This window comes from Suillus subalutaceus (genome assembly GCF_016647625.1).
Source record: "Suillus subalutaceus strain FC151 chromosome Unknown DFJ58scaffold_5, whole genome shotgun sequence".
In the NCBI taxonomy this organism is placed as follows: Eukaryota; Fungi; Basidiomycota; class Agaricomycetes; order Boletales; family Suillaceae; genus Suillus; species Suillus subalutaceus.
The window spans coordinates 656,520-681,240 of NW_024540254.1; the positions used below are offsets into that span (position 1 = coordinate 656,520).

The window sequence follows — 24,721 nt, forward strand, 5'->3', positions numbered from 1 at the left end:
ATAAGATATCCGTGAAGATACATGGATAGATAGAGCAACAGATTGGGTACCGTCCATTAGAAACAAGATAAGGATAAGTAGAAGATCATACATCTGCGATGCTCGCTAGAAGACCTGCACGACCTGTGCCGGTAAGGGACTCGCCTACTTCGTCACGTAGTCCGGAGCCAGATGCCTCAGCATTACTGCTGGAGCCCAGTCTACCAACAACGTCGCTTTGGAGTTGCATAGGAACGAAAACGACCTTGGTGTTACCAGATTTGGCCATCTGCTGTAGAGCCTCCAGCTGACGGATTTGCATAGCAGCTGGTGATGCGAGAATATCGGCTGCTTGGCGCATAAGGCGAGCAGAATCAACTTCTGCGCGGGCTGCAATGACCTTGGACTCTCCAATACGCTTCTGCTGCGCAGCAGAAGACAGAGAAGCAGAGACTTCGGGGCTGAAAATGATATCCTTGATCAAGATACCTTCAATGGCAACACCCCATTTGTCGGCAACGTCGCCGACAATCTCGGCAATCTCAAAGGCAATGGCCTCGCGCTCAGTTACGACACTTTGAACTGCGCGGGCACCGACAACGTGCCTTAGGGTGGTCTGAGCACGTTCGATAAGTGCCTGGCGTAGGTCAGTGATGCCAAAGGCAGCACGATAAGGGTTAACAATCTGGAAGTAGATGACAGAGTCACTAGACGATGCCACAATGATTTGAGTAATGAAGGTGAGATATGAATATTAAATTAGCGCACATTTCGACATTAACATTATCGCGAGTGATGACGGTTTGCCTGCCAATGGCGCTGATTTGAATCTTGACGTCGACAATACGCAAGTCTTCCGTGCAGACATTGACTTGTACGAGACCAGGGTCGACCGACTTGTAGAAGTGGCCGAACCGTGTGACCAGACCAACGGAACCTTGAATCCTAGTCAGAACACGATTTGAACATTGAAGAGTGCAGTAAATACCTTGCTGCACATTTCTGAATGGGTTTGGGAGAGGGCAACAGGGAATAGCACCGCAGAACCCAACACAGGTGCCAAGACCTTGCAAGAATGACCCATAGAAACCATGAGTAACCTATGCTAATGTGAGAAGAGAGAGATATCACATAAACGAGCAAACGTACCTCTCCAGTACCGAGGTCTTGTGCATACGAGGGCTAAACAAGAGCTGTCAGATATCATGATCTAGATTGCCAAAGATACGGTGTGACTAACCTGCATCTCGCTGCGTTTCAAAGGCTGGACGTTGATCATATGGTTCTTTCCAGCAGATTCTGGTCCATTCCTCCTCGATGCAAACTCATCTGTAACTTCAGACATGGTGAGAATGGGTTCAGCGCAATATTGGGCTGAAACAGACTGTCGACTTACCATGAGGGGCGTCATGGTCAACTACGTTCCCACGGGAAGAGCTGCCAGTAGGAGATGGCACACGGTCCTTGCGATCTTCGTCGCTCGACATTAATGTTAGGAGAAGATGACAAACTGTTGGGCGAGATTTTAAGGGTCTTCAAGTTCAATAGGCGCGACTTGGAGGAGTAAGACAAGGCGGGGTTCACAGGAACTCAGATGTGTAAATTATAAGACTTGTTGCGCATGGTTACTAACTTAGGCTTTAAGTACGTACACGGACGTCACAATACAGTCCTCCATAGTACTGTAACTATAAGCAACGATATCCAATGGCACATAAGGTGGACAGTTCAAGTCGCATGACTTGCTGGACAGACACACACATAGTATATATATAGATATCTGCGCAGTAACGGTCCACGAGAGATTCCGCCGGAACTTGTCACCCATCGGAGGCTGAGTACTGAACGTTAAACGAGCACAGCTCAACCATTACCGGTATTACTATCGTGACTGCATACTCAGGGAAGTCACTCTTAGAGTCTCCTGGTACTGTTCCCTTGTCTTTGTTAGGCACTGGCAAGAAACGACTGAGTTTGAATTTATCGAGCAGCTTGAGGTCCGAGTCCGACAATCGACTACAGACTTTTGAAGAGCGTCTAGATTTCTAGCATCTATGACAAGTACAGACAGAAAATATTGGCTTATGAAAGCCGAGCCAGATTCTCGTGTAGTGAAGGGCAAAGATGTCAAGGTGTGTGTTTTATTCCAAGAGGTGTTACAGAAACGCGAGCGCTCAATATAGCCCACTATCTTGCGCGCATGCTATAGTTCAGCGTGGATGATTTTGAAGCTGCAAGGACGACGCCGTGGGAAGGAGTGCGGAACTTCGAAGCGCGTAACCTGATGAAGGAAATGTCCATTGGAGACAAGGTATGTATCCTCTGGCCCCAATTTGATCTTTCATCAAGCTCGTCAGAAAGATATTATTCTATCATTCGAACTGTAAAAGTCCTGGTCAGTGAGTGATCAGTCTTGCGAACTTTACCTTAATGTGTTATACACTGTACAGGCATCGCTGGGTTTGCTGAGGTTTGCTGGCCAATATTTTCTTTCTTGCCTCCTATACTTATTCCTCCTCATAGGTGTCGAAGGAAGCGTACCCCGATTGTATGTCCTAGAAATAAAACATCCAAAATATCTTTCTGATAGGCTCACACTTATTTTATAGACACGGCCTGGGATAGGTTCGATTAACATGAATTTCACCAAGCATTTGCCACACTGACGTTACTGTCCTTTAGTTCTCACCCCTACTTCGATCCGGTAAATTTGATACAAATTATTTTCGTGCCAGTATTAACCGTACCTTTATTAAGAAAACTAAACGAGATGATCCGAAGTGGTTTATGATAGATGCCACATTCCTCTCTCGCGCTGAACATTTTGTCCCGCTGTCCCTCCTCCGTCACATTGCAGAATCGGCGGAATCGGACCCACCAGATGAATTTGCGTATATAGGCACGGATGGAGTGAAAGCTGTGAAAGGTACCGAGACTTCTGATTTCACTCAACTGCCCAAGAATGGCTCACAATGTACCTCTCTATAGCGATGCCCCTGGTCACACGTGGACGTTTGAGCGTTCAGCGGGTCAGTCAGGAATGTTGGGGGGGTCATCCAGATGATGTCAGAAAAAGGTGGTTGGGAGGTGATGTCATTCGGGAAGAAAAAACCAAGTACATCAAAACGCCCGAGACAAGCTGCTACGAAGAATTCTAGGGCAAAGACAAATCCAACGAACGACAACGGTGGTAGCGAAGTCAAGGCAAAAGTTGATGCGAGTGAAGAACCCGATGTAAAACCAAAGAAAGGCAAGAAAAGGAAGGCATCTGATGTTGATGTTGGAACCCAGGAGGTACCTCACCGACGCTCCGTTCGGACTAGGAAGGAGGATTGATAGATGTCTACGATTATGCTGTACTTGTCACTTTGGTCTTTGCTGTAGATCAGCTGCGGGCACAGCGAGGTACAGTCCTCTGTCAATTCTATTGTTTGCCTTGTCGGCGCGCTATTGTGCCAGCGGCGCCATTTATGCTATTCATTTCGGTGATCTGCACGACTATTCCTACTATTCCCTGTCCATGTTCTGGAATAGTATCGCAGAACGGCAACTCGTGATCAGATACAGGAATTTGAATGGGAACGCTGAGGTCATCCACTACAGCTTTGCCATGATCCGTCGTATTTACTACGACCGATGTCATTGATTAGCTCACGCCTCTGCAATTTCGCTCCTGTCAATTGAATTGAGGAAACAGCACATGTGCAATATCTATTCCTAACGTCATGTATAAGGACGAGTAATTACATTTTCGAAATCACATCACGCCAGAGTGGGAAGAGTTAACTACATAATAGAACGTACCAGACGCTTAAGCAGGGCTGCATGACTTCAAGTTCGGATAGTTAATAGAACGTTGACAAGACCCCACGCTGGATCCGACATGCGTGTTATTTAAAAACATCAATCAATATTCAGGGAAGGACATGGCCAAGCTAAGTGCGCATTGCTCAAAGATTGCGACAAGGATCGACAAGGCATCATTTGTATTGACATTCTCTGTAGCATGACACTGAGCTCCAAGCCCGTGGCAACTATTACGCTTTAGCTCTCCTGTTTCTTGATCAAGATATCTCGCTAATGCACTCCAACACCTCGTTCCACTTGGATTGTCGTATATTTCGGTCGAGACACCAGATCCCGAGCTCGACTTTGATCTCCCTCACATGGCAAACCGTGACCGCGACTTGCCATGGTTGTTCGATCGGAGAGCATCCAACACAAAAGTTGGTGATATTTGTGTTGCAAACCCTGCCTGCCGGCTTCTCAGTCGTAGGTGGATTTACATTCGTAGCGTCGAATGCCAAACCAAGCTTCGGGACAGGATGACAGTGAGGCCACAAGGCCAATCTTGGGTCGCGTCTGCCAAAAATTTTGCGTTCCAAGATCAAGGCACCGGAGGCGTGGTCAGTATTTGATTATGCAACCAAGCGCACTATCGATATGCAAAACGATGCGAGGGAAAGCACTTGGAGACCGGAAAAGTGCGTGAGGGGATCGAATGTATCGAGGCTGAATGCATAAGCGACATCGTCTGATGTCTTGGGTCTATTCAGTCTGATACACTCCAGGCCATCCCAAAGTAGAAGATCGTCCAACTTGCGTAGGGTACATCCGATGACCACAGTTTCAGGTGTCCAGAACCACAGCTCCAGCGATCTGCATTGAACAACCCAACTTTCTACGGTTTCTCTGGCCAAGGTCGAAGGGATTAATGATCGGATGACTAATTTGTCCAGGCAAGAGTTACGAAGTTGAAGCTCGCCGTCATCCAAACAGTGACATCTAGTCGTCGGAGGCCAACAAGGCAAGATAGAGGACAACACTTCGCCGCTGAGCAAGACATCCGCAGCTACGAGGGCTCAGAGGGAGCAGGCTCAGTAACTTGAGGAGGCATGGTAGGTAGTGCGATGTCCTCCAGGTGTAGTGGATGCCTGACGAGGTTAGGGCCCCGGAGATAACGCATAAATGAATGGAGATTACGACGACATGGTCCACATGAGAGCGCTCGGTGGTTTGGCACCAACAGCTTTGACTGTAGAGAAAAATCCATTATGGCATGAATGAACTTCGCATCTATACATCCAAAAACATCTGAATATCCCAGAACGCGCACCCGGAATAGGTATCACTCAAAGACTAACCAAACTTTTGTGGTTACAGGTCCTCATGTGATCTGACAGACACCTTTCTCTCTTAAGGCTAAAGATGTTTGTTAGACTGGTCCGACTCCAGTGGTAGTCATGAGCCTACCTTATCCTGCTTTTCCCCTTGAAGTTACATATATCCCTTGGCTGCTTGTTCCAGTTGTTGCGTGCCGACACCTTGATATGTATGTCTATTCAATGTGGAAGATCATAAGTACTTACACGTCATTGATACACCACTACTAGTGGATTGACTACATTTCATTAAACTTGCACAAAGAATTGAAATGTCAAAGCTCTGTCCTACATAATCTCTCTCTCAATGGACAAAAATGAATACAAAAAAAATTATGTGAAAGCTAAGGCCTTGTTGGAAAATTATTTGCGGACTTACCTAAGCCTCAGTTCGTGAAGCTGAAGCGCAGCACACTGCCGAAGGAGCGAGTGACTTTCGTTGAATATCCATGATAGTGATCAAGTATACATACTGAGTAGTCAATAAGTAGTAAGTAAAAAAGAATTCAAAAACTAGACGCTGCGCAATTGATTTTGGTAGACTCCGTCAGAAGTCGACTTGGGTTTGGGTTAAAAAGGACCAAAATAAATCACATGGCTGGCTTTCCCATCTGAGCTGTCACTCTCCGCGTGCACGTCCGCTGGCTGCTGTAGTACAGCGTGCGTTGCGTCGCGTCTTTATTGATCTTCCAAGCGATTAACCATCTAGAGTCTGAACTGCGATTCTTCATGTCTTTTCTTACTTTCTTCATCAAACCTTTGGCTTATATCTCTTTTCCTGTCATCATCCTTCGAACAATCGCCTCAACTTCTCCCGTTGGGCGTTATTATGCTCAACTCACTATTTACCTTGGGACGCTGGCAGTAGTCTCAACATGGGGAGTCTTTGTCGCAGTCGGAATGACATTGATGGGTTGCAGGCATGACGTCAACTATGTCGTTGCCCGGTCGTTCTATGCTGTTGCTAGTCGCGTTTTGGATATCCAAATAGAGGTCGAGGGCGAGGAGCATCTGCAGACATGTCCTGTGGTCATGGTAGGCAATCATCAGAGCATGCTTGATATTTTGTATTTGGGAAGGTATGTATTATTTACTGAAGAAGTTTACCATGAGTGGTGTGAAACTGACTTAATTCATATTCTGTTCCGCATGGTGCTTGCAGGATGTTCCCTAGGAAAGCGTCCATTATGGCTAAGAAGGAGCTCCAATGGTCGCCTCTGGGTCCTTGGATGTTCATGTCGGGTGCCGTGTTCGTAGATCGTGGAGATAGTGCAAAAGCACACGGATCGCTCGCAGCTGCTGGAGATGAGATGAAAACGAAGGGCATCTCGTTGATGATGTATCCTGAGGGTACACGGCACTGCGAGGAAATACCGTCGTTACTGCCTTTCAAGAAGGGTGCTTTCCATCTTGCTGTCCAAGCTGGGATACCCGTTACACCTGTCGTTTGTGAGAATTATTGGAGAATTTATCGCAAGGGCGTGTTCGGGTCAGGCACCATCAGGGTCCGAGGTCAGTAGGCAATTCTGCGGCACTTGACTCGTTTCAATCATCTCCGTTCAATTTCACTGATTTGAACACTCGTTTTACAGTTCTCCCACCAATTTCAACCGCGGGACTCTCTGTATCAGACGTCCCTGAATTGACTACGTTAGTTCGAGATCAGATGTTGGCGACTTTACGTGAAATTTCTGTCAAAGTCACCTCAGAAGAAGACATGAAACCAGCCGAACAACCAGGAATGCAAGCTGACTCAACACCTGTCGAAGAACCGGATCCCATACCGGCTACCCCTGTCCAGGTTGCGTCCGATGAAGTTCCGGACGTGCCAAGCGACGAGGATGGCAGTGAGACTCCGAGTGTTGACACTTCATTGTCTCGGTCGTTGAGGCAAGAAGGAAGCGCCAGCGAATATGGAACGGAGACAGACGATGAGGGGATGGTAGTTGTCGGCAGACAGCATCACTACTAACTTAAATTGGCTGCTGAATAGATAGGTAATATGGCTGGCTTCTGGAACACTTCCAGTGCATGATACCATTCTTGACACCATTATATACTCGTACATAATATGTTGGGATTTCGGACCGACTCTGATATACCATTGAATGTTTGTTTTATGATTCAACCAAGGTTTAACCCCACAAGGACCATGGGTTTCCCCGCACTAATTATAGTGTTTGTCGCGCAGGCCTGCTTCGAACAAGCGCCGATTACCTAAAATGTAAAGAAAAGATTTCGCGTCGCGTCAGACTCTCATCCTTCCCAGAAGTTCCCCGTGTTTGATAATTGACATGTCCATTTTGCCTGCAGGATTGGTATTATGAACGGATAGTTACTAGCTCAAAAATGATTCAACATGCATTCTTGGCTTAGCTTGGTTTGGCTAATTCGAATTCTATAACGTCAGCTCGAGCCGCGGTGCGAAATTTTGAAATAATATTCAGGTCATCGGAGCTGCTTCTCTCATTCGTCCACAATTGCGAACCCCAGTTGCCCGACTTTCGCTCGGGTAATAGCTTGTTTCCCAGCTGTTACTCATAAGAAGAGTGTTTTGGGGTTTGCTATATAATCTAAACTTTGAAACAGTTGCCTTTAAGACCGCTCTCCTTTCCTCTCCTGCATCTCCCCTCTTATACCCCGTCTCTAGTGCTTGCGTGCAGTTCAGATATGACCGCCACTAAAGTTCTTCCAGGTAATGGCATTCACCACGTTGGTTATAACGGAGCTGAACTGACAATAATGTTTCAGAATGCTGGGGTCACCGAGGGGTAAGTCGAACTAGGTCGAGTCATGCGCAGTATCACTCGACACTAAGCCACTGCCCGTAGGCTTCAGCAGCTTTTCCAGAGAACACCCTCGCAAGCTTTGAAGCCGCCATCAATGATGGGGCAGACGGCATCGAGAGCGGTAATTAATAACCCTGGCCTGTATTGGTCTCCATAACCTGTATCCCAGACGTCCATGTGTCGTTGGATGGTGTTGTCGTAATGTTCCATGACCCAGGTGTGTTGAATAGTTGCCTCTTTTTCCGATTGGCTCATCTGATGCTGCGTGCGTTCTACAGACCTGGAGAGGACCACAGGATCAAAAGGTGGTTAGCTTACATTCTAATGCACGTTCGTGGTTTGACCAACGAATCTAGGCTTAATTAGGGAACGGCATTGGTACGGCGAAGATGGAATGGAAAACCTCCGTACTGTCAAGCTGCCTCAACAATGTATCCCCACGTTCGTGCAGACCATCGCTCTTTTGATGAAAGTAGGTGCCTATGCGTTTATCTAATCGGTTTACCCACGTTCTTTGTAGCCCGAGAACCAGCACGTCAAGTTTAACGTTGATGTCAAGGTTCAGAATGATCCTGACCGCCTCTTCTCGCTTATGCATGATGTTATCTCAACGCAACCTGATTGGCAGACGAAGTTGGCTCCCCGTATTTTGCTGGGCCTTTGGCATCCGCGTTTCGTGGCTTTTGCGAAAGCGAGATTACCATATTGCAGGCGCTCACATATTGGTGGGAGCCTTTCGATTGCGCGGAAATATTTCTGGGATGGTGTGGAGGTGTTTTCAATGGCGTTTGCCTCTTTGACCACCTATGATGGCCAGAAGTAAGTTTTATTATTTGGTGTCTGCGTGGCGGTGCCATGACGGCATCGCAAAGGTTCCGGAATGAGTGCAAGGCTGCGGGCAAGAAAATTATGGTTTGGACAGTAAATGAGCCGGAGCACATGATGGAGGTAAGTGGCTTTATTCTTATACTGCCACGTCTAGTCTCAATTTCTGATCCAGGCCGTACGATGGGGCATTGACGTCATTCTCACGGACGTGACGAAGAAGTGGCTCGAGCTGCGTGCCGCTCTTCAAGGTAAGGGACTCATCTACGTGGCGTGGGCAAGTTATTCAACGTGCTATTAGTCGATTACGACTCTATCCTGTCCCAGTATAGCCGATGGTTCCTCTGGACGACCTGGAAGTTTTATTTTCCCTCCATGTTGACGAACAGAGTCGCAAGAACATACCTCGAAGGTGCTGCGGGTCCATTTGACAATTTTGCACAACCCGAGGCGTCTGTGGCTGTAGTAACATGACGGATTGTTGGAGTGATTGCATTGTTTTACCATTGACGATTTTTCTAGATGTCTGGGCCTTAATGTTTTTGTTACATGTCTACTACTGGTTATTTGAGCTGGAGGGTATAGAAGTAGATATCCGGTGATGCATTGTTACATTGACTTTGTGTCTGCTGTCGTGCAGCAGTCTTAGTAGTGGTAGGGAGAACAAATGGAAATGTTTGGTTTATGGAATAGCTTTTGGATCGAAGCCCCAAAGGGGCGACCGGACCTGATATCGGTCCTAACTCGTTCAAGAGACAGCCGAAGTGAGCTGCAATTCCCATGGAAGTAGAGCGACGCAGCAAAATGGAAATCGGATCCTAAATTGTAGGAGCCGTAGAGCGACACTTCGAGGTGAGGAGAGCAGCATTGGAAATCAGAGGTGGCAACTTGAAGACATCTTCGTGGCAATGTTGCACTTGCGGGCATCCGCCTGAGGAAGTGAGATATCCACGTGAGCAAAATGTGGGCCTCCGCGTGGGCGAGTGTCAAGAGCAATAGTAAGAGGGATAAGGTTAAAAAAACCAATATGCAGGGCGGCGGCCTACTCTACATCAAGGTGGGTGAGCAGATAGTTCCCTCCTACTCAGATGGGCGAGAAACTCGACGAGAGTTTGTGACGACAAATTTCCTGCATAAGAGGGCGGCGAGGAAGCGTTTTCAGATGCCCTCTCAGCTAGCTTTCCCGGTGGACTTGTCTTCATTGCATGCGGATGCATACCAGGATCTAGATCCTCTGAGCCCCCCGAGTTCCCAAGTAGCCAAAGATAACCTAGAAGATAGAAATCAGGCAAATAAAAATTTAGAGAGTCACCTAGGGTCACGAAATTTCCGGAGAAAGGAAGTGAGCCTGCTGGAGCGTTGGCGCGGGCACTAGTGCGGAGACAACCACGTACTATTGGTTGCTATTGGTTACGGACCTTACGGACCCATCGTGATGGTCAAACCCCACAACCCTAGCGAAAAAGTAGCAATAGCATGACTCATGAGCGCCTCTGTTTGGTGTTCATGATAACAAATAAAAGCGGGTAAGTGAATTTTTCAAATTGATATGAAGATAGTCGTAATCGATTGGAGTAAGTATCGTAAGTTGGTAGCTAGCATGCTTATTCACGTCAAATGACATATGTTGCTGTGTCGATAACACAAGTAAGAGTACTCGTCGGCAAGATGTCGGAGTAAATTCCGAATGATCATGTGCCGAGTCGCCGAAGTTCAAAGATTACAAAAAAAACACAATATCTAATCGAAGTTATTCGAAGTATTCGAAGCTTAAGGCTCTTACTCAATTCGTTGTGGATTCTGAGTTATCGCACTCCAGAGTTTTCCTTTGTGGCAGTCTCTCCGCAAGTCCGCGACAGAGAAACAGCACTTTATTTCGTCCCCCATGCTTAAAAAAAATAAACTGTCAAGTATTGAATACATAGCGTCAATTGTGACTCGACGGACCATAATTGGCGAATGAACACGCGGCCGAGGGTAACCGGTATACCGTTTGCGCCATGTTTGCCCCTCTTCCTACTTCTCACTTCTCACCCGTCCCTATCCTATTTATCTTTCTAGTTACCCGAAGTCATGAACTTATCAAACCACCACCATCAATCTCGCAGAACGTACAGAAAGCGTTCCTCAGTTTCAAGAATGTCGTCCGACACAGTACACACTCTCCCTGAGTACTCGGCTCCGCTCAATTGGAGTAAAACATCCAATTCGGCGTTCTATACAGGAAACGAGTCGGATAGACCGCCTGACTACCCTGATAGTGAGGAGGCAGACGCAGACACTGAGGAGCAAGCTGTTGCCTTCCCTCCACAACGTTGTCAACTCAATTCACCACGACGCACAGCACCTTACACACGTAGACGAAAACGCCAGTCAGTCTCTGTCCCAGCAGCCGACCCATTCCTCGACTCGCTGCTTGAACGCAGTGTACATGCACTTGAGATGTCAAATGTACTCATGCAGAGCTCAATCTCCACTCAATGCAGTCTTTCGGCCTTGCTTTCATCCGAGGTAGCACCAGACCGTTCTCTCGAGGTTCGCGCGAGGAACCTTTCAACTCGAATCAGATTGAACAGCGGTGTCCATGGCACATGGATGGCACATCTCGAAGAGATATCGAAAGGTGTGGATGGTCTGTTTAACGAAGAGGTTAGAGACATCGGTCCAGTCATGCCGGACGAGCCCGCGATTAGCCAGAGTCTTCCCACATCAAATATCAGGGATTTGCGGAATAGGAGGAGACCGTCACTACTGGAGCTCAACGGCTCATGCTCGAGCGCTTCACAGCTTCAATTCTCGCTTCCGAAACGTGATTTCCTCGTTGCACCTGCCCCTAGGGCACTCACCCAGTATGTCGAATCAACAGCTGATCCAGGCATGATAATTTTGCCCTCCACCTTGGGGTTACGGGCCTCTGCTTCATCGCACTCAACTGATTGGCAGGATCACACCTTGGTCAGACAGCCGGAGCTTCAGTCCTCACAGTCTTTACCTGTGTTATCGGGACAGCCTCTGGAAATTCCCACTCCAGCGTACAGTCTCCTCTCCAATATAGTGATGCGCTCAGAGTCAGCCACACCTCCACCAACTGATACATCGTCCCCTCGTACCTTCATACCACGGCGTGGTTCAACGAGCACATGCAGCACTGAACGAGGATCGAGATTTTCCAAGTCCCCTTGCTCACTCCAATTATCCCCTGATCGCAATTGCAATCGCAAGCCAGAGTCTGCATCCCGATCTCACTCCACGACGCCTAGACGACCCGTAACCCCTCTTCCCCGCGTAATGACTCCACCCATCGAGGAGCTTTCTCCTGCTTCATCAGATTCATCAGATCACCCTACTGGCTACCGCACCGTTCAGTCTCTCCGCAAAATCCTTGATGAACAGTCACCCTCCACCTCCCTCAACTCTCCCCCTCGAAAAGATCGTAAACAAAGTCGGTCGCCCAATTTCATGCCTGTCACTCCCGTCCCCGCCCCGGTTGCTGGTACATCCACTGCGACTGCCTCTATATCCCGTCTTTTCACGAAGAGCAGACATTCATCCTCTACGCGTCCTCCTTCCCCACCTACACATTCATCCTTGAAGGCGCCCTCTGTGCCCCCAACACCTCGTTCATCGCCAAGTATAGGCAGCCTCTCGGATATGTTTGGAAACGGCGTGGCCAAAGCCCTCAGGAGTAATCCCCCCTCAGGCTTGTCAACGCCTAAGCGCATCAGCTTTGCGGAGCTCCCAGAGTCGTATGCAAGCTCACGTCCAGGATCTTCTAAAATCTCGGACAAGCGGAAGAACAGGAGCAGAAAGCGCAAGGGGAAAGACGAAGAAGAGGGGGAGACACTTGGGTGGTTTGAGAGGTTGTTCATTGGAGGGCCTATGAGCACGAATTCTGCACGGACCGATGATCGTATGGAGGAACGCATTTCACGAGGGTGGGGGAGTCGACCTGGAGGCGGGACGTTAGATGATTGGGCGGTATAAAGTCAATATTGGTCGGAATCGGGGGGATCAGTTATGGAAGTGTATATGAACATGTTTTTATCTCCTTTTTGCTTTACTTTTCGCGACGATGGTCTTGTCATGATTTTTGTACGTATTTTTATGACACGCTCACTGATCTTACTTATATACCGCACACTGCTAGTGTTCACATTGTCCATGCATGTACTTCAAGTGACTGAGCACTGTACCCTTGAAATGTCTCAATATCACACGCTGATTGAAGTGATCGATCATAAGAGAAGTTGGCATAGAGCGTAACAAAAAGAATACATAAGGCATATAGTAGCAGAATATTGGCATAGATCGTCCGTATCGGCAGCCCAACGAGAAAAGTAACGTACAATGCTTATCGTCAATTCCCAACCCAATACCACTGATGGATGGATGCCCCGAATCGCTACAAGAGGGCCCGTCCGTAGGTGACGACAAGGCCACCGATAATCCCCGCAAATGCCATCTGAAGAAACCCATGACCGGCGGATCGCAAGTTCTCTTGAATCGCCATCCCACCAGGAATACTGTACATCGACTGATCAAAGGTCGCATTGCGCTGACCCACAGTATTATAGAACGGTGCATTCTGCGTGACCGGAGCTACTGTGTCACTTTTGGAGTCGCTAAAGTCCGTCGTCGTGCCCTGGGCAAAGGCGCCTGGCATACGTTGGGAATGTACTGCGTACTGGAGGTCTTCCTCACGATCACTGAGAATGACCCACACCGTCTCTCGCGATTTCTCGCGTGGGATTTTGGCGAGGTGTGCGGGAGGGGCTGTCATCACGCTCAAGAGTTTCCCCTCGCGTTGTGCAGTCCGTTGGACTTTTGGGACGTCTTGACGCGGGACGCGGTACACGCTGTACAATGGCGTGCCTGCACGGAGGGCCGTGTTAAGGCTTATATCGGTGATAGGCGACTGCGAGAATGGGGACCATTCGCGGGGAGGCGGCGAGCGAGAGCAGCCCGATATGTAGGTATCAAACTGCGGTTCAGGGGATTCTTCCTTGATGGAAAAGTTGGGATAATAGTCCAAAGAGTCCGAACTATCGGCCCAGTCGTCGCCTGGATAGCCAGGACTAGGAGAATGTTCCATAGGGAAGGGCGAGATGTTTTCCTTTCCTGGCCCTTCATCGGACAGAGGCTCTGTAGGTGTGAGGGACACAGTGCGGTGAGCCTTCTCATGTGGTCTCTCGCGCGGTGGCGAGACCCAATTAGGGTTTCGCCAGTGCCAGCGGTCGCCAGGTGGAACCTGGAAGCCGTGGAACTCGTATGTAGGTGGGGGGGTGTCGGGGGATAAATGAAGGTGCGATTTACTCTCAGCAGGCCCAGGGCAGATGAACATGTTGTTCTTTCGTGTGTGGCCTGCCATAGTCGACCCGCACCTGTGACACATGGGACGCTTCCTTCGCGATGTGTTCTGAGCAAAAACCATTGATGTACAGCGTGTTTTTAAGTGAAGATTGGTCTTCTGTTCATCATGTCGAGTAAACAATAGAACGGAAAGCGGTTGCGTTAAATGCAGGCAGGTCCGACCATAATGAGAATGTTGAATAGATGTGAAGAGGGTACATGACTCACCGGCTGCTGTGTGATTGTTTTGTTGGCAGCGGGGTACTACAGTCCCACTCCTGAGCTTATAAAAAGTTCGCCCAGTAGCAAGCCCTGCATAACATGACGTTTTGCTGGTTGTTCGCAGAACAAGTCCTTGAATTCGATATAAAGGTCGCGCTGGAGACAGGAGTAGAAGCTCACCGGCGGATGGCAACCTGCAGAAGGCGTCGCATGCCCTTGTTGAATATTTGTTCAAGTGTACAAGCAAGTCCTTGTACTTTTCATGCACGCCATGTACAAGCATGTACAACATGCCAAAATACACGCCCAGAAAGTACAACACATTTACCAACCTCACCATGTCGACATCATTACAATATTCGGATGTTGTATTCTGGGTTGTTGATCAGGAGAAGACCTCCATGGCGATTGCAAGAATACAAAATATGGATCATATCTAAATAACAAACATTCTGAGCAAAGCCGTTGCTGCATGCAAATGGACACAATGGACCTCAGGGCACAGATATTGCGACTACGCTTTCCCCATCTATCCTCCCGATGTACCTCGACTGACAAAGCTCGTATGGGCACCTATGAGGTAGACGTCTGGCTCGAGGTTCTGCTTCTTTAGTGATGACTTGATATGGACCTCCCCCGCCTAGGAGTCTGAGCTGCAGCCACGGCATCCTAACGAATAGAGGTCAGTCGCAGACGAAAAACATAAATTCAAACACTCACCACAATGTACGCATTCGACAACCGTACCTGACCGTACCTGTGCTTTGGGCACGCGACAGATACATGTGGAGCCTTGATAGTTCATATCCTGGAAAAATGAGTTGAGCAATGTCTCGGCGAATTGAGAGGTGAGTAATACCTTGGTCTGGATACATCTGAGGCAGCACAATTTCTCATAACCTGTCTTCTTCCATTTGGCTATTAAGCTGAAGCAATTGACGTTCAGTATGTGATAGGGCTTTAGAGACAAGCAACTGACTTCGCATCTGCATATCCTTCCTTCAAGAGCCAGTCATAAAGCTCTTTTGAGATAGCTTCACGCTTGTAATAGAGCTCATAGATGTAACGCGACCTGGTATGTGAGATACGCATGATGGGCCAGAGAGACTCGGCCTTGCGCTTGCCCTCATGAGACTCGTTCTCAGCGTCTCTCATCTTCTTCGCATAATCATCGAGAATCTACGATAATATCAGAATTAGAACAGCCTGCTGATGATCAATGCCTACGCTTTCAATATCTTCATAGCCTTCTGGGGGCTTCTTCGTCCGTGTTGTGCGTATTCTGGGCATCGTTAATCACGACGAGGAGGTGAGGCCGACCCGTGAGAACCTTTCTTAGACACCAATTTCTGACAAAGCATACTTACCATTTTAGGGTCTTTTGTTTCTCGTTGTCCTGACTCGTCGATGTTGTACCTTCTCTGGCTGCGTCTTGTTACTTTTCTGGCGTCGGTGGCCGCTACGAAGCCACGCGTATGTTGCGTCAAAAGAAGTCTTCTCTTTTGATCATTCTTCCGTGGTCTAAGTCTATTCATGGCGTAAAGACTTATTGAAGCTTAGAAGGCCAGTTGCTTGTGTCTTCTTGTATTATGAATATAAGTATCATGGCTGATTATGTATTGCCCCTTGGACATGCAGAGTGTGTGCTTACGTTCTATGGAACAGCTTATCTCTGACTGATGAATGGAGTCTCATTGGTCGGACTTCAGGTCGGCAATGCCGCAAGGGTGCCCTTCATGTCACTCGTCATGATGAATCTTAAATTATTCTTGTTGTAGAAACGAGACTCTTCCAATAGCCGAGTATCGCATGCGTGCTCAGTCCTGAAATCACGGAGATTACGAATGCGGTGAGCACAGACTCTACCTATTGGTTAGACTTATTGCCAATGTTATTATGCATGTCTAGCCTATGGGCACCGCAAATAACGTCCGATATCAAGCTAATATCAAGGTTGCTGTATCTGAACCCTCTGCAAACAAGTAACCACAGTCCGAGTTTCACCGAAACTGGTATCACTGCATTATTCTCCGTCTACCCTTTGAAACCGCTGTTCGTCGCTTCTACATGGAACACAATCACTGGGCTAACGAGAAGTCTTACCCTTGAAAGTACTCGAAGCAGTGCTCTGTGCACTGAGTCTGGTCTCTCGGGTTGATTGGGATACCAGTGACCCACATTGCGCACCACAGCTGCTTCAGTGGAAAATGTGTTAAGAACACATCCACATTCCTTTCGGAACACAGATGCTCCGATTTGGTGTCAGTCTTCTCGTTCTTTACTTGGCTGCGAATAGGGTGTATTACGATTGAAGACCTTGACGGCAGAAATTGGGGCGAGCCAGCGGACTGCCTTTCATCAGTTGCACTCCACGTTGGCTGTCTTGGGCATCCCTCAGGGCCTGCACGGATATATCGCTCGATATTCTGGTCGCGCAGTCTAACCTTTGCATTGCTCACGACTCCACGGGACGTTCGTACACTTTCGTAGTTCTCTTCTTATTATGGCTAGCTGCAAGGCATGGAACATGCGATATATATTGTATCATATCACGAATGCATGCGCTTTGGATGGCTTCCGGACTTCGCCAAACGCACAAAAGAAAATTAGTACCACACGGAGATATGATAATCTGCCTCGTTTATGAAGTACTGTTACCCGCGTTAGTGAACCTTACACTGTTTGTTATGTAAGGCGGTGCCAGACACGATGGGTGTGGGAGGCGCGTTCATGAATGATGAATGCCCAAGGTTACTTCAACAACGTCAACCACTACATCCATCAGACAGTACAACAAGTTCACCCCGACCGCGTTTTAGGAGTTTTCTGCTCTATTTTCTGACGAGCCTGGCATTTTCGACACATTTGTTGGGCACTTATTCGGCTCTACTCTCAACATGCCACTCGTCGTTCCCGCCCTCCGTCTGTTCATGGTTTTTATGAATGTGTATGACACGTACAAGACTCTCAAAATACCGCCTGGACGCAAGGGTGGTCCCCCTAGCATCAAGACAATGACTCAGAGAAAGAGGGACCTCAAGGGGTGTCTTGCAGTTTGGGTTGTTTGGGTAAGGCATCACCACTATGTTATTCATAGTTTACGTAGCATGCTTATGCTGTCGTGCTGTAGTGCTGTCTTGCAGCATATGAAAGAACGTTTGACCGTTTTGTCAGCTTCATCGTACCGTTCTACAGTGAAATCAAGTCAGTTATGCTAGTGTTTCTCTTGCTGACCCGTGCCAAGGTAGGACACCGATAACTTCCCCATACAAGCAAAGCTAACGTCTCATTCACGCAGGGGGCTGAACCTCTCTACTTGCATATTCTGCGCCCACTCATTAAACCATATGTGGACACCCTGGACCCATTGCTTGACTTAGCAAGGGACATTGGAGATTTTCTGTTTGCTCTCTCACAAGTTCCGCTCAATTATGTACTCTCCCTATGCTCGGGTCTGCCATGGCACACAGAAGAAAATGAGTCAGCCGCCGACCTTTCCGAAAATACTTCAGAATCGAGCACGACACGCTCTAGCAGTGACTCTAGCATACCCATTGCGGCTAAAACATATCCTACCGCGGATTCAAATCCCCGGGTTGCGGAAAAGCGCTCAGCCACTGTCCGCAGCGTCTCCGATAATAGGGTGCGACCTAAGTCCCGTCAACCTACTGTTGATTCCTACGAGAGCATGTCGCTCCGCATGCGACATTCCAAGTCGTCCTCGATGACAACTCTCCCACATTATCCCAATAACACAGTTGGTCGTATTCATGCGCGTCCCGCAGTAAGCAATACCAGAACAGCTGCCTATCAAATCTGGCATCCGCCGCCGCCTGCGTACGAAGAGGGACACAGACGAAGCCGTTCATCTATTGGACGATCGGAGACAGTCAATGCATCTACTCCCAATTTGCTGACCCCTCCGCCAGCGGTTTTTGTCAGCGAGCCCACTGACGAAGACTGGAGAGGGTACCCACCTTTCCCTTCAGCATACCCACCGACGCCCTTGACTGCATCTCACTCTCTTGGAGCCACGCCATTCGGACAGGATAATTCCATCCACTCACCTTCTGCCCAGGTCACCGTAATTTCGCCCATTCCGGAGGATACATTAATGAACCACAGCCAGGATTTTGATGTGTCGCTCCCGCAAGCGCATGAGCCCGCGAGCCCCGGCTCTAGCAGCTGCTCGAGCGACGAAAACATCAGCTTACGGGTTCATCCTAGTATAGATGGGTTCCCATCATTCGGCGGTGTAGGTAGCCAGGATGAGAGCGAGGATGCATACATGGATGACGACGATGACTTTGATGTCACCTTACGGACTCCTTATCGCTCATACCCGTCGTCAGTGGCATCCAACGCGTCTTCCTCTGTGGCGAGCCTGCCCAGTGCTTTGACCACCACCGACGCTTCGTCTCTGCGTACCAGCAGCTCATCAGAGTCCACTCGCACCTTTCATTCATCTGATTCGTCGCATTATGCAGGACAAAAACGTCCATACCCGACTGTTACCATGACAAGTCGAACTACGGCTGTTGGCGCTATGCCCAGGAATACCACCATGCGTGGCAAGGCTACTACCACTGCCCCATCCTACGAAAACGACCTTGACTCTGGCCCCAGCGAAACTGACGATGACAGTGATGACAGTGATGGTGAAGACAGTGGAGCCAAGAGGAGAAAAGTTCTCGAGCCTACGCGGCGAACCACGTACCTACGTCCTACTGCCAAGCCCACTACAAACGTCCGGAAGCCTCCATTGACTACCAGAAACTTGCCAGTATCCACTCGTGGGAAAATTAGTGCTCCTGCGCCAAATTCTGGTACTCGCGGTAGTTCACGCATCGCACCCCAGACGGTAGGAGTAGCTTCCCGTGGAGGTACTCTGCGTGGACAGACACGAAGAAGCACATTGAAATTGCCGTCGCAAGACGCTGGGACCTATCCTCGCACGGCGACCGCACGAAACAAGACTTGATGTCGGTTTCATGACTTTCCCAATCTCTTTCTGAGCTCCCCTTTCATCCATACATGAGAACGATTATCATTCACTGTACACAAGACCATGTTGCTACCACAGTACATACACATTCCATTGCATTCAAATCATCGTTTGAGTATCAGAAGTCTTGGTCTTGGCATAGGTCATTTGCTGTGGTCTTACTAGTAGCGTTTGCATTGTTAAAGAGCTCGGCTGATCCCTGCCAATATCCCCTCTGTTGACTTAAACCCTCAGAATCCGTTTCCCACATTCCTTGCAGCGCATTGTATGCATGCCATCGCTAGGATTCAAGCGAATGCAGCCCTCGCACTAACGACAACATTCTCCAACAAGCTAACTCGCTACTCAAACAACAAAATTATTGCCGGCCGGTGTGTCCTCTTTTGCGACCCCCAGTCAAACACCCGAGGTATAAACTATGCATGTTCACTGGTGAAGTAATTCTGAAACTTGCTCGCGGGCAGTCGCCATATATACTATATGATGCATCTAACACCTATCATCAACTGACTCGCACCAACCCTCTTACTCGACGTCCACCCAACGATCATTGCAGCCACGAGGCAAGAGTCATTGCATCATGGTTATTCGAATGTTCGAAACCGATGCCGTCGGTGGAATATCTGACGCCGGCGCCTACATGCACCCACAGACTCGTTGGTGTAAAGTATTTCCCAGCCGCAAAACATTAATCGGTCCACTAGCACAGCATGCCAAGTGGTCTTCTAAGTACGACGTTTAGTAAGGCTGTACAGCGCCGCGGTGCAAGCACCTCGCCGCTTACTAGTTCTCTAAAACGGTCCTGCTGGATATGCGAACATGTTTATTGACGCTGGTAAACACGTTTTTTTCCTGCACGCGCACCCAGTAATAACGTATTCATGCGCTAAGTGCTTGGGTAGCGGGCTGTACGTGGACGAACTTCGTTATAAAACCTTGCGCAGCTCAGATCAAATGGTCCGCATACCCTTGGGTGGCTCACATTTCTTCCCTTTCATATCTCGCGATACCTCATGGACGTCCGTGAAAATGGTCTGGGTCGTGTCATAGGTTGTGAACTCCGGTGTATACCGCCCAGATTTGTAAGTCATTTTAAACTTGAATTTTTTCTCGTTAAGTCTAATAGTTCCTCTCCACAGCTCGAATCATGTTGGGGACTGAAATGGTGCCCCAAATTTCATGCTCGAGGACCAAGCGAATTCGACATCGGGGTTTTAACACCAGATGGAAATTACAACTCCCTAAAGATTGGTGCCAGGCCCCTGGCTATGGAGCGTGGACCTCAGGGTAGCATTGCGAACTTGGAACCGTCTCTACGACTGCCCAGCACCATCCATGATGCTGATGGTCAGCTAGGATTTAGGAGACGCGAACCGCCCTCTTCACCATCCTGGCGCTTCAGCGTGCCCGCGTCTCCAGTCTGTACCGTGCACGAGAGAACACAGGATCAAACTGATTTTACGTGTCCTCATGCCATTCCCGCCGATCCTTCAGTGCCTCTGATTGCGCCTGGAAGGACGGAGGGAACGCTGCCCATACCCATCCCTGGATCAGGAACCATGCAGCCCCTCTCAGAGCCCTATACGTCAGAGCTCTCGTATGCTCTGCTTCCGGGACATTCGTCGCATTCATCGCAGAGCTGTGGTGCCCAAAATGTTGGGACACCCCTACAATTACATTATTTAAGTTCCCGAATTATGCCTGCTGTATCGCAGGATTCAGCTGCCCTGCTGTATGGCGTAGCGCCGGAGAATGACGGCTCTTTAGAGCGCTTGGTCTCAGATCCAGGAGACGCGCAGGCACACTATCTTTCCCCGGACAGCATCAGTGCCCATTCCATACCACAGGTTCATGTCACGACTCCTGCCATGCAAACCGCACAGGCGACTTTGCTGGATTCATGGAACAACCTCGATTTCTCTCCTGCGTCGGCGACCCCGATGACATGTTCAACGTCGTTCAGCGCTGACTCCAGTTTTATTGGAGAGTTCGAACAGCATCATGGTATGGGGGTTGCAACTCCAATGTCGGAATTAACGAGAATGGGCTTGGAAAATTCCTCACGATCCAATGAGCAGTTGGAGGCAGGAATGCCGGACGAGTACTGGCAGCTGCATCACATTCTCTCTTGTTCCTCGCCGATGCATCAGTCGAGAGGGTTATCTCCTATTGATATGAGTGTAGATCAGCTGCCAGGCACCGGTGAAGGAGAGGACACTACATACAATCTTTCCGACACCTTTCTCTTCTCCAGTGCCTTTCATGGTGCCTTCGCTTGCTGACAGCTGCTCAGATAGGCTGTTGTCTGATACATTCATATTTCTGTTTCCGCTATTCCCAAGAACCTGGCAAACATGATGCGCCCTCATGGTGCTGCGCCATGTTGCGTGCATGTTGTTCAACGTGCATGGCTTGCTATACCGCACGCCAGTTCACGAACGCAAGCAAAACAAAACGACCCTACTGCTGAGAACAGTGGTATTGCCAGAAGCGCGGGGGTATATATCCAAGGACATGATACCCATATGTTTTGCTAGTATAATTGTTTTATGAATTAATCAAATATTGTGGTTACTTTGGATTAATTTGGCATGCATGGCGGAAGTCGATATCCTTGCATATTATTGACATCCGAGGTGCCTTGACAGGCCACGCCACACACCTGTAGGCTGCCCAGCCTTGCCCGGCGTCTGCAGCATACCTGCGTGGAAATTTCAAATCCAGCATACCTGACTTCTGGCCACTTATTAGCAAGCAAATATTGTACTTCCATCTCGGCTTATAGACCGGAACCGACCATGTCTCACACACTGCCAGAGCAGTCGGGTGAACTTAATCCTGAAATGCCTCCTCCAGCATATTCTGCCCATCCAGATAACTCGGGACTCTTAGGCCAAGTGCAACGACCAGGCTCTCCTCATGAACGAATACCCGGAGCTTACCCTCACCGCGTCTCATCATTTTTTGGCGCAAATACTACTACACCCTCGTTTACACCACCACCACCACCACATTTTGGGCCCACTCCTTTGTTACACTCTGACCCTACCATAGGGCTGCTGCCATATTATGACCCGCGCTCTCCGTACGCCATTGCAGAAGCGGCGTCGCGCGCACGATGGCGTTTCATCTGTGCTTCTCTGTGGGCGATCGGTATCGTCATGTGGTTGGTCGCAGCTGGTGCGTACAGAGGATTGCGAGATATATAGCCGCCTACTAGTGCGCGTTACTGTAGTAAGTGTGTCCCCATCTTAATTATTGTCTGCTAAGTCGCGGGAAATCCAGCTTTTCCATGTGAATAATATATGAAGCTTATCTTGGCCGGCACGCATATGTTTTTTCCATGTATGACTCGTGGTTTTGTCCATGTTTTACTGTCTTCTTTATACAAAGGCTGATCATCATCTTCGTTGTTTGTAGATGCTCCATGTAAACATAATATATCTTGTACAATACCCATGGCATTTTTACCGCATACTATCTAATATATTTCTTCTCTTTGGCGACGTTTACCCCCGAACACGGACTCACAGCTTTCATACCCAACATGACACACCCCACCCGTGTCTGTACAGTTGGCTGGTGATCCGCGTGATCCACACTAATCTTGTGGAGATCTATGTGGCTGGTTTGACAACCTCGATAAATCGGAGTGTTTACAAAGCGATGTCTACCTAACCCACCACCCAGAAGGAAAGGCATCTTCCTCCATTCATATGGGTTTGCCTAGGAGAGACTAAACCCATCCATGACGCTCCACAGACATACTCTCGATCATATTCATATCACCCTTTTCAACAAAAAGGTAACGCTCACTCGGTTCCCCGGAGCAATGCAGATCCCTGATTCCCTATGTTGATGAACAGTGCTCGAGCTTAACACTTAACCTGTGCGCATTGTTGGACAAAGTTGAATATTAATTTCAACTTTACAGTGAGTGCATCCCGGCGCGTACGGTGTTGATTTAATTCGGCCAAAAGGATTGTGAGCCTGCAAGGACAAGGACAAGACAAGACTCGTGACAGGATGGCCTAGATAATGCCAGCGGGGACGACACTTCATTGTTTACGGCAGCAGGCGCTGTCAAGATAATCATAAATTGCCTTTGTGCATGCGAGACACCTCACGAAATGAATATATAATAGACATGGATGGACATGCGAATGTCTCGGATCCAGAAGATCTACGGTTTTATGTGGTGTCCGACTCTGATACATATGCTCTTGTTTAAATGTTGCAGTTGCTGTATATATCCTTAATATTTCGCGGGCATATATAGAAACAGAGCAAACGCCCGCAATCGCTCCGCTGAGCGCATGGAACAGAATATCCGAATTTTATAATAATAGTTTACGAGGAAATAAAATCGTCACAGTCGACCACATCCGTATGCAGCTAGATTCAAGTTTCGACCCTTTCGTCGAGGGTGGTGTTGCTAAACGACACCCACCTTTCCGAGTCAACCCGACAACGACCTAATCAAGGGAATTACCTCTTGTCCACGACTTGCCTCAACCTCAACAACTTGGAAGTTCTGCTGCTCAACAATGTTTACACAATCATGAGCAGAGTCAACATTGTTAACTGTTCTTCATTCTCCTTTGCCTTCTCTCCCACTCCTCCAGCAACCACGTTGAGGGAGATGGTCTGTGCGTTTGTTGAATGGAGGGTATGTGCGTGCGAAAGAATTAAGGTTAGGGTCTGTGCGTGGGAGAAAGTGTGACTTTCGTGACCCAAATAATTGGTGGTGTTAATTTTTTTCGGTTTGAATTCTGGGTCGGCCCCGCGCGCTTCCTTTTGTTCCTTCACACTTTGACAACCTCGATCGCACCTTCCACGTCGATAACTACAGCGACAAGGCACCCTTCCTCACCGTCCACGGCGACGACCTAATCACTCCGCTCGTCGTCTGTCACCTTTTCGTGCGCTTCATTTGCTGTCGCTTCGTTGCCCGCTTAGTGTTAACCTCTCTTATTTATCTACTCCCACGCGTCGCGCACGTTGACCGCCGTTGCTCATTGCTGTCACGTTCATCGCCGACACTATCCACCCTCTCTCTATCATTCGCAATCACTCATAGCCCATATACACGCCTCTTTGCCAGTTTGTTTTTCGATTGTAGCCATATCAGCAAACACCGTCTCGCGCTACCTCCCACGATCGTCCGTATCACATTCATAACATTATACGGCTGTTGATGTCCAATTTCTAGTCTTAGCCATCCACATACTTGTCTGTAATCACCCCGCATACCATCCTATCAATCTGGCGTCCATAGCTTCCACTCCTCCGCCCATCCAAAGGCTCGAAGAGGACCTCATTAATCGTTCGTTACTCGATTCTCTCGAAGCCCAAGGAGACGCAGAACCCATTCATCCATCTCCGCAACC

At 48.5% G+C, this 24,721-nt stretch overlaps 10 protein-coding genes across 10 annotated transcripts; 7 read left to right on the forward strand and 3 right to left on the reverse strand.

Annotated features, from left to right (window-relative positions):
• Positions 1 to 85: 85 nt before the first annotated feature.
• DFJ58DRAFT_651213 (uncharacterized protein) lies at positions 86 to 1,466 on the reverse strand (the record flags this gene model as incomplete). Its single annotated transcript, XM_041381609.1, has 6 exons — positions 86 to 686; positions 748 to 916; positions 968 to 1,079; positions 1,129 to 1,161; positions 1,220 to 1,314; positions 1,361 to 1,466. The coding sequence occupies 6 exons, from the start codon at positions 1,464 to 1,466 to the stop codon at positions 86 to 88; spliced, it is 1,116 nt and encodes a 371-aa protein (XP_041250054.1).
• Positions 1,467 to 1,795: 329 nt separating this feature from the next.
• DFJ58DRAFT_759899 (DUF55-domain-containing protein) lies at positions 1,796 to 3,459 on the forward strand. Its single transcript, XM_041388379.1, has 10 exons — positions 1,796 to 1,906; positions 1,971 to 2,111; positions 2,189 to 2,290; positions 2,341 to 2,374; positions 2,430 to 2,449; positions 2,503 to 2,531; positions 2,662 to 2,683; positions 2,737 to 2,905; positions 2,968 to 3,008; positions 3,040 to 3,459. The coding sequence occupies exons 2-10, from the start codon at positions 2,034 to 2,036 to the stop codon at positions 3,313 to 3,315; spliced, it is 771 nt and encodes a 256-aa protein (XP_041250055.1). The 5' UTR covers positions 1,796 to 1,906; positions 1,971 to 2,033; the 3' UTR covers positions 3,316 to 3,459.
• A 2,296-nt stretch (positions 3,460 to 5,755) lies between these two features.
• Positions 5,756 to 7,269, forward strand: DFJ58DRAFT_759909 (uncharacterized protein). Its single transcript, XM_041388380.1, has 3 exons — positions 5,756 to 6,220; positions 6,304 to 6,653; positions 6,734 to 7,269. The coding sequence occupies exons 1-3, from the start codon at positions 5,871 to 5,873 to the stop codon at positions 7,111 to 7,113; spliced, it is 1,080 nt and encodes a 359-aa protein (XP_041250056.1). The 5' UTR covers positions 5,756 to 5,870; the 3' UTR covers positions 7,114 to 7,269.
• A 354-nt stretch (positions 7,270 to 7,623) lies between these two features.
• On the forward strand, positions 7,624 to 9,274 carry DFJ58DRAFT_369503 (PLC-like phosphodiesterase). The gene is made up of 10 exons (XM_041380078.1): positions 7,624 to 7,836; positions 7,893 to 7,912; positions 7,973 to 8,051; positions 8,100 to 8,147; positions 8,209 to 8,235; positions 8,287 to 8,402; positions 8,451 to 8,749; positions 8,803 to 8,878; positions 8,931 to 9,006; positions 9,057 to 9,274. Exons 1-10 carry the CDS (start codon positions 7,812 to 7,814, stop codon positions 9,227 to 9,229), a joined length of 939 nt encoding a protein of 312 aa, XP_041250057.1. The 5' UTR covers positions 7,624 to 7,811; the 3' UTR covers positions 9,230 to 9,274.
• Positions 9,275 to 10,548: 1,274 nt separating this feature from the next.
• DFJ58DRAFT_759919 (uncharacterized protein) lies at positions 10,549 to 12,982 on the forward strand. Its single transcript, XM_041388381.1, has one exon. It carries the CDS (start codon positions 10,829 to 10,831, stop codon positions 12,737 to 12,739), a length of 1,911 nt encoding a protein of 636 aa, XP_041250058.1. The 5' UTR covers positions 10,549 to 10,828; the 3' UTR covers positions 12,740 to 12,982.
• A 53-nt stretch (positions 12,983 to 13,035) lies between these two features.
• Positions 13,036 to 14,632, reverse strand: DFJ58DRAFT_759920 (uncharacterized protein). Its single transcript, XM_041388382.1, has 3 exons — positions 14,507 to 14,632; positions 14,333 to 14,436; positions 13,036 to 14,222 (listed from the first exon to the last, which is right to left on the reverse strand). Exon 3 carries the CDS (start codon positions 14,184 to 14,186, stop codon positions 13,158 to 13,160), a length of 1,029 nt encoding a protein of 342 aa, XP_041250059.1. The 5' UTR covers positions 14,187 to 14,222; positions 14,333 to 14,436; positions 14,507 to 14,632; the 3' UTR covers positions 13,036 to 13,157.
• DFJ58DRAFT_759924 (G10 protein) lies at positions 14,633 to 15,708 on the reverse strand. The gene is made up of 6 exons (XM_041388383.1): positions 15,554 to 15,708; positions 15,306 to 15,505; positions 15,186 to 15,252; positions 15,047 to 15,134; positions 14,820 to 14,995; positions 14,633 to 14,762 (listed from the first exon to the last, which is right to left on the reverse strand). Exons 1-5 carry the CDS (start codon positions 15,614 to 15,616, stop codon positions 14,967 to 14,969), a joined length of 447 nt encoding a protein of 148 aa, XP_041250060.1. The 5' UTR covers positions 15,617 to 15,708; the 3' UTR covers positions 14,633 to 14,762; positions 14,820 to 14,966.
• A 1,323-nt stretch (positions 15,709 to 17,031) lies between these two features.
• On the forward strand, positions 17,032 to 19,551 carry DFJ58DRAFT_759932 (uncharacterized protein). Its single transcript, XM_041388384.1, has 3 exons — positions 17,032 to 17,394; positions 17,457 to 17,570; positions 17,625 to 19,551. Exons 1-3 carry the CDS (start codon positions 17,224 to 17,226, stop codon positions 19,305 to 19,307), a joined length of 1,968 nt encoding a protein of 655 aa, XP_041250061.1. The 5' UTR covers positions 17,032 to 17,223; the 3' UTR covers positions 19,308 to 19,551.
• Positions 19,552 to 20,184: 633 nt separating this feature from the next.
• On the forward strand, positions 20,185 to 21,671 carry DFJ58DRAFT_369661 (uncharacterized protein). The gene is made up of 2 exons (XM_041380079.1): positions 20,185 to 20,413; positions 20,471 to 21,671. Exons 1-2 carry the CDS (start codon positions 20,345 to 20,347, stop codon positions 21,611 to 21,613), a joined length of 1,212 nt encoding a protein of 403 aa, XP_041250062.1. The 5' UTR covers positions 20,185 to 20,344; the 3' UTR covers positions 21,614 to 21,671.
• Positions 21,672 to 21,944: 273 nt separating this feature from the next.
• On the forward strand, positions 21,945 to 22,842 carry DFJ58DRAFT_910474 (uncharacterized protein). The gene is made up of 2 exons (XM_041395187.1): positions 21,945 to 22,511; positions 22,567 to 22,842. The coding sequence occupies exons 1-2, from the start codon at positions 22,130 to 22,132 to the stop codon at positions 22,584 to 22,586; spliced, it is 402 nt and encodes a 133-aa protein (XP_041250063.1). The 5' UTR covers positions 21,945 to 22,129; the 3' UTR covers positions 22,587 to 22,842.
• Positions 22,843 to 24,721: the final 1,879 nt, after the last annotated feature.